The following is an 8,227-nucleotide window of genomic DNA, read 5'->3' on the forward strand; positions in this document are numbered from 1 at the left end:
AGAGCTGTGCAAGCCACAGCTTTACAGCCTGCAAAGGGTGGGAAGATGCCCCTCCCTTTGCAGAGCTTGCAATAGCTTAGCAAGAAGCTATTGCAAGCACTAGGGAGCCACAGTGTGTAAATAAAAGCACTTCTGAATGTGAATTAGTGTGTAAATTATGTGTCTATACGTTAAAACTTAAAAAAAAAGTATTATTTATAAATATAAATATATATATACTGTATACTAAAAAAAAGGCAAAAAGAAAAGAAACGTCTCCAGGTGGGTTTGAACCCAGAGCTCCACTGCCCTTGATTTCAGTTCCCTAAAACCCGCTTCAGATGGGGCAACTTTTCTAGCAATTTTGAGGTTGCTGGCGGGCAATTCCCTAGGTTCTCCCAGATCAGCACGAATTTCTGAGATCAGGTTCGGCTTAAAACAGACACGCAACTCGAACTAACTGGAAAAGTTTGAAGCGGCAGCAGCCAATCAGGGACGCAATATTTTCACGTGACTCCCCTGTGGTGGTGAGGATGACAGCTGAAGACTTGATCCTGGTTTCAAATGGATCGTTTTTGGAAATAAACTTTTTCAGAAACATGAGTGAGTATTAATGCCAGTCAAAGATATAAAAACATGTTTTAGCACGTAGCTGTGCGTCTATATAGTGCAAGAAAAATCAAATTTCATGATGATGATGGCAAGTCGCAACAATTTGGTTGCAGTGTCTGAACGCAGGCGGCCTGTGTTGCTGGTGTTGCGACGTTAAGTTGCTGGGGGAAATTGCCCCGTCTGAAGTGGGCCTTAGGCTTGCTTCCACCGTTCACGCTCAGCGAGCAAGCCCGCTTCAACCGTTCACACCTCAAGGCAAGCTGGACAGCTACAAGCCACCTAAATGTCTACCGCCGCATCCCCGGCCAGGCCGTGACGCGACATAACTTATTAAAAGTCTTGCTGTCAGTGCCACGACCGGCCAGAGTGAAGTCGAGAAAGAATCATCTAAATCAATTCGTAGCTTTCTTGGAACGACCCCCCTCAAGGGAGAGTCGTCCCTCCGCCTTTTGTCGACTGTTGGACTGACGCGAAGAAACTAGCCGTCTTGGCCCAGCAGTTACAAATCATAGTGCTCATTAACTCGCCTGCCAGCGTTCCAGGTGCCAACCGCAATTTCCGCCAGTTTACCCGACACCCGCTGACAATCTCGTCTGCCAGTGTTCCCGGTGTCAACTGCCAGTTTTGCAATCTTTCCAACACCCACTGTCAAAAACCCATGTGCACTCCAGGCCTCGACAAGCGCTTACTTGCCTACCGCATCACCCCAAGCCTAAATCCTAAATCTGCAATGAGTCCTGGCTGTTTCCCCTCCTGCCACTCGTTATCCTGCCTTCCAGCGAACATTCCGTGACTCTCCTCTGCCTCTGGAGACGACTTTCTTACATCTTAAACGCGCTCCCCGTCTCCTGCCAACCACTATTCTAGGGTACCCGAGAAAGCGTGTATTCAACCTCGTTCTTCGAGCCTTTTAGGTACTTGATTCGAGGAGACACCTGCTGAGGTCTGCCGTGAGACAAGTCGCCAAAATTCCAACATATTTGTCTCAACGGGCATCGTTAGCGTTAGTGAACAACCCGCTCAACGAATCCGTATGACTCCCTGGGGACGACTAGAAGCAGAGGCATACCGAATGAGCCTCACGTTGGATGTGCCATTTTAATACTGGTTTCTTTATGGAGTTCGCTTAGCTACTAATAATCACCGCCCAATCGGTATGCGCTCCGCCCGTCACCCAGGGAGTGACATACAGCACCGAGAAGACAGCGAATAAGTTTACTACCTCACGGTTGCCCGTCGTTCAGAGCCAGCAGTCCAGGCACGCCGACCCTTGTTGTCGTTAATCGATCAGAGCTCACAGTCAGAGTCAATGTCCAGGCCTGCGGATCGTCCTTCCCATGCCAGCACTGTGTAGGCTGGCTGTCCCGGGCTATCACTGCCCGAGTCTCGCTGCGGAACCACCCCGGGATCGTCGTGGCCTAGGCTAGATGGCCAGGACTCGCCGCTTCTACCGGTCCGGTTTGAACCTCGCTGGTGTGGGGATTTATTCATCCCCACACTCAAAAAAACGTCACCCTCGTAGCTGGAATAAAGTCTGCACTTCGCACTCACAGAAAAAAAAGAAGAAAAGCGATCGAATGTCGAATCGTCGATTAGCACAAAAGGTTAAAGATCGCTAAAAGTTGCTATGGTTATTCGGTGACGCAGGGCTGAAACAACTTCCCCTATGTCCTAACGCGTCGTATACCTTTCGATTTGATTCTCAGATATTCCAACGTTCAAACGAAGCTAGAAAAAGGCGAATATTTTATGCCTGAAGTTATATCGTAAAATTGTTGATAAGTGCAAAACGTAACGGTCGCAGGAGCTTCCTCGCTAAAAGTTGCTGTGATTATGCAGTAACCTAGGGCTGAAACAAATTCCCCTAGGCCGTACATCCGACGCATACCTTTCGCGACAATTTTTAGACATTCCAACGTCCAAACAAAGCTAAGAGAATACGAAAAGTTTATGCTAAAAGCACTCAAAGGTCTATCGATCTTCGAACAGATCCCGAATCCGAGCACCGGTACGGCGATACGGCTGATGTTGTCTCACAGGTCTTAATATCCAGATAATCCATAGCGATCTTGCGGAAAAAGGGTATAAAGTCTCATTCCTTCATATTTTCACATTATACATGCGTCAGCGAGCACGAAAAAGCCCGAAGTCGTCGGAAAGCCGCTGCACATCACGGCTACCGCGCACCAAACAAACTCGCATCCGCCAGCTCTGGGCGCTGCCATCTTACCGGTGACGTCACGGCTCTTGGGAGGTCACGTGACGAGTAGTCACATTTGCGTACAACATGGCGGCAACCTGGGGGGTGCCACTTCCGAACTTCCGGTTTATCACTCTAAGCCCCTCTACCTCGTTGGTGGAAGGCAAGCGCGATAACCGTTACGCCATGAGCGAGTTGCCTGCTTGGTCAGCTGCGCGCGCGGAAATATTCTGACAAATTTGGGGAAAATAAATAAAGCTCTTTGAAGGAACTGCACCTGTACCTAGGTACATTTTTAAGTGAGTATCTAGGTGCCTTTTCGTATGAGTAAATGCAACTGCATCTTAGGTACATTTTCGAAGTAACATTTACAACCCTGCACAGGTCCATAGAGAGGTTACAAATAAATGCAGAGAAGTGTGGTAGTACCACAAGACTAGATTTACAAATCTTAGGTGAAACCTGAAGGATGATGTCACAGGCACTTTCATTGGCCAAGCATTTACAGCACCCTAGTGGAAATATCTGCATAGCTAGCATGGATAAACACTTTCGTTACGTGCAGTGAGAGTACAGGCATATGTAAACAAGATCGCTTCAGCGCTCTGTTTGCGTACTTCTGATTTCTGGTCCTCCGTCTTCTTCAACATGCCTATAGGTAGTTCGCATCTCGCTAGTCCACGCCAAAGAAAAACGATGCAAATTGTAATGGGCTACAAAACGGTTCCGTGACATCAAACAGTGCAACGAACTGTGGCAATGCGAAATTTACACGAAAGGCGCAGGGTCTTACCTGCGAGAACAGCTCCAGACTCGCCAGCGGCAGCCAGCTGTGGTTATTCATATCGGACAGCAAGTGGTCAAGCTTCTCATGGACGTGGCTTATGACCAGGTTTGCAATACTGGAGATGGTTGATGAGTCCCGACCAAACACCGTCTCGTGGTCGAAGAGCCGGTTGGGGTACGCGAGACACCGCAGCATGATGCACAGTGCTTCATCACCCGGCACAACAGCGCCTTGCGCCGCGGTGAAAGACTTGGGCACCCCCAACGCCGACAGAAGGGCGCCCAGGAGGGCTTTTTCAAAACAGAACTGCCTTCGGAAATCATCGTTCCTCACGTGGGGTGTGTGAAGCAGCCCGTGCCTTGAGCGAAAATCGCGGCGCTTCGCATTTCTTAAGCAAATTAAATTTTCTATTTCTCGCCATTTTAAGTGATACAGCAGGAGTCGTCTCTGCAACGTACTTCGCCGCTTGATCTCCTTGGTTCTTTGAACGTGCGGCGACGTGGAGGGGGACCGAGAGAAGACAACAAGCGTGACAGCGATCAGCTTCGGCTTGCCTTGCCTACGAAAGCATCACACCTGGCCAGCTATCTCAGGTTTTCTAACTCACTTTTTTTTTCTAAATATAATGACTATAATATAATGACTATAATGACTCATGATGCCATAAGTGCATGTTTAATTGTAAAAGGACAGCTTTGCATGCAAAAAGGATAAACCAGAGTATTTGCATTGAAATGTTTCGTCTAACTAGTACCACGAACGTCCGCTTTCGGGGTTGCGTACGTCGCTGTTCCGTACGCTCTAGCTGCACTATTTGGTGAGCGGAAAACGGTCTACTAAAACTCGCCTTGGAAGCTCCGCTCAGTACCCCTGCATAGCGGGCCGCGCATGCGCGGTTTGGCCTGCTCAGAGCGGAGGGGAAAATGAAAGCGGTCTACTATAACTCGCTAGTGTTGCTTAATCATGTCCTATTTTTTACCATTTTTGAAGGGATCGACCATGTTCCGATTAGAATAACTCGAGAAATAAAGCGATTTTCAAAATTCTTTTCGAGATTCTAAAAATCGAGAAAGCCCGCAGTTTTGTCTGTAGGATTAGAGTACGCTCAGGATTGAACTGGAGGTTCATGAGGGCGGCGCTTTTCCCAATATCTGCGGACCCCGCCTCCTTTTTGAACATTCTTGATGGGAGAGACCATTTACCGATTAAAATAACTCGCAAATGATTCCAATTTTCGAAATGCTGTCCGCGAGTCTAAAAATTGACGAAGCTCGCTATCATATGTGGTGAATTATAGTACGCTAAACCACACACACACACAAAAAAACGCTTTGGCAGCCGCGTGAGCGGATTTTCAACGGTAAACTTACAAGGAAAGAATGATTCCAAACTTTGAAAATCGAAGAGCATTAATCATGTTGCGAACAACTCGCTGCCGCCGATGCCCAAAAAGTGGTCGCAGCTTGCGGCTTCCTTTTCAAGTGGTCGCGCTGTTGGTCCGTGGCGCTGTGGTGGCGCTGTTGGTCCGGTCCAGTGGCTGTGCAGCAGGATGGTGGGTGTGTCGACTAGTTTTTTATAGCGTGACAGATTGATCCCAGAAATGACGGTGCAGAAGGATTTCACGTCGATAGATTCTGTGAAAATTGAAAAGCGTTCATTATATTGCGAACACCTCGCTGCCACCGCTGCCGAAACGTTTTGTTCCGTTTTGAACACTCGTTTTTTCCACTCCTGCAATAACGCCAGGTTTTAAAGTAATATCCCCAGCACTGCAGTGTTTAAAATAAGTAAATCAATATATGTCAAAGTTGCTAATTCGTGCCTTATTCCTGCATCTCACAGGTTTTATCAATTGCCCGAAATGAATGAATCAATATGTTTTAATGGCGTCAGGACCAGATTTGGCAAAAGAGCGCCAATGGCATGGTTATTGATAGCTGCTATAAGTTTTCTTCATTAACGTCAGTAAACAATATTTTAAAAATACTTAAATAAGTTTCAAAATACGGACATCCTTTAGGAAGTTAAATACCTTTTTATGGGACATCATCGACTCATGTACGAGGAGAAAACAATGGTGAGCTTTTTTACAACATTTACAGTATGGTTTACGTCGCTCTGAACACCTCATCTCCGCTGCTCGCGCGCCTGGTTACCACATCCTCGTGATCGCGCTTCTCTTCTTCTCGTAAGCGGTCACTACAAGTACCCGATTCCGAGTCAGAACATTCAACGCGTCAAAATATCCATCGAGTCAAAACATCCATTCGTGGATGTTTTGTCTCGATGGATGTTCAGTCTCGATGGATGTTTTGACCCGGATGGATGTTCTGACTCGATGGATGTCTTGACTCAATGGTTGTTTTGACTCGGATGGTTGCCATGGATTTTTCGACGAGTTGAATGCTCTACCGTTTTTCGCCTGAAAGGAGAGATCTGTTGTGTAAACGACTTTTGACGACATGGTAAGCAAGGACCGTTTGCACACGCTCCCAGATTAAATTTAATCGTTTATAAAGGACAAAATTGAGTTCGTTATTTGACGGAAGTGGATAGGATATGTTCTTGATTCTTTACTATTATTTGAGCTGTGAACTGCCTTTACGACTATATTATCTCATTTAGACCTTTTCAGTTACTTAGGCTATTCAGTAAACGTGCATTCTGATATGTATTCTGTGATTCCGATTTCTTCAATTTTCCTCTACGAATCTTAGTTACTTTTTTGTTTATTATCTGTTTTCTAAGATGATTGCTGTTGTTTTCCTTGATCCTTGCTTAAACAACTCATAATCTGTAGTTTTTATTAATAAATAAATAAACAAAATATTGAAGTTAATATCGTCAGGGGCATGTAAACGTAGTGAAATAATTTTTCTTTTGTTTTATCACGTATTAGTGGGTGTACGCTCGTCAGTGACCCTGTGTCTTTCTAAACGTATAATAAAACAGTATTTTGGTGGTCAAATCCATAATAAAATTAGGTAGGACACGACGACGCAGTGGCAATGGTTCTCGAAAGCGGAGAGCGGTACACGAGACGTGGTTTAAGATTGAAATTTACTTGGATTGCCGGTAAAATACGCTGCTTTGCCGTCTAGGTGGCATTTTATTTGCTGCCGTTTGACCAGTGCAGCTCAAGAGCACGCTACTCTGCCATTCGTGGCAGCTACATGACCCACATGCAATGAACAAGGCCGTTTAAATCCAAATAAAAATGCTAGGTATTTAGATCGCCTTTGGAAGAAACCAGTGCGACAGCCATTTTTTTATTTTAGATTGTTGTATGTCAATGCGTTCCTAAGAAGTTCGGAAAGAAAAGACTATTTTTTCCAGGCACTGTTGGTTAACAAATTTTAGCAATTCATTCTAAAGCAACGCGATCAAAATCATCCAAATGAACAAAACGATATTATTATTCATATGAAAAGTTAGAGCACTCTCAAGCTTGTGATGGTGAAACATTTTTCAAAGGAGAATGGCTCTGTTTTAAAAGTGTTTTGCTTCGACGCATTATTTCAAAATAAAAAAAGTTTTTTTTTTCTTGTTTTTTTATCGGGGTGGGAGCAGCGGAGCGCGGCGATGGGCTGGCTTCGAGTCTGCGCGGTTGCTCCAGGGACCAAAATACTGCTGTCGGTGAGTTATGCAACGTAAGCCCTTCAGAGAAATCAATTTCCCCTCGCCAGTCAATTGCTTCTATTTTTGTGTTAAGCCTCGGAATTGTTTTGAGACACTCTTGTCCCAGACGTTCGCTGTGATCAATGACGGTATTCCGAGAAAATCATAGCTTTAGTTCGAGGTTTTTCCAAGTTAGTCTCACTCTCGGACAAAGCACTCTACATGGATTTGCTCAATGGTATATAAATAATAGTTGTGAAATTACGGAACAAACTTTTACAGTTTTTTTATGTATTATAACTTTTTAGGTATTTGTACCCTGTTATAGTGTCTATACACTCATTTTCGTCACGATCACTACTACCAGACACAACGTAGTGCCTGTCTTTTGCATAAAGTCATTTGGTTGAATACGACACCAAGACATCGTGAGCCGTTCAAAGAGTTTTATTCAAGGAAAGTGGCCAATGCGTGCTGTTCAGTTCATTCTACGAAAGAACTCCAAGGATTGTAATTTTGTCCAGATAGTTCAGAACCTCCTGAAGTGTCGGGATTGCAGATGACAAATAGCCAAGTGTACTCGGTGACAAAAATAAAACACGAACACGAGGGATCCTACATCCAGGACACGACCATGGTGGTTGATCAGGTGTATTCCCGAAACTGGCACTTAGCAAAATTCGCAGTCTCGAACCGGCAAAAATTCATATATATATTGTTTTCTTTTCCTTTCAATTCAAATAATAATGTTTTGAACCAGATAGATGTTTTGACTCTGATGGATGTTTTGACTCGATGGATGTTTTCACTCAGATGGATGTTTTGACTCTGATGGATGTTCTGACATGATGGATATTCTGACTCGATGGATATTTAGACACGGATGGATGTTCTACCTCGATGGATGTTTTGACTCGATGGATGATTTGACTCCTTGGATGTTCTGACTCTGGTGTCACGTGATGTCTTGGATGTTTTGACTCGATGGATGTTCTGACCCAATGGATGTTCTGGCCATAAGCGCAGGTCCC

The 8,227-nt window shown here is 45.0% G+C and overlaps 1 protein-coding gene across 1 annotated transcript; it reads right to left on the minus strand.

The window, feature by feature from the left end:
- Positions 1 to 3,464: 3,464 nt before the first annotated feature.
- LOC120843352 lies at positions 3,465 to 4,235 on the minus strand. The gene is made up of 2 exons (XM_040214693.1): positions 4,186 to 4,235; positions 3,465 to 4,059 (listed from the first exon to the last, which is right to left on the minus strand). The coding sequence occupies exons 1-2, from the start codon at positions 4,233 to 4,235 to the stop codon at positions 3,465 to 3,467; spliced, it is 645 nt and encodes a 214-aa protein (XP_040070627.1).
- Positions 4,236 to 8,227: the final 3,992 nt, after the last annotated feature.

The sequence above is a fragment of the Ixodes scapularis genome, unplaced genomic scaffold, assembly GCF_016920785.2.
Source record: "Ixodes scapularis isolate PalLabHiFi unplaced genomic scaffold, ASM1692078v2 PGA_scaffold4__175_contigs__length_147842914, whole genome shotgun sequence".
Lineage (NCBI taxonomy): Eukaryota > Metazoa > Arthropoda > Arachnida > Ixodida > Ixodidae > Ixodes > Ixodes scapularis.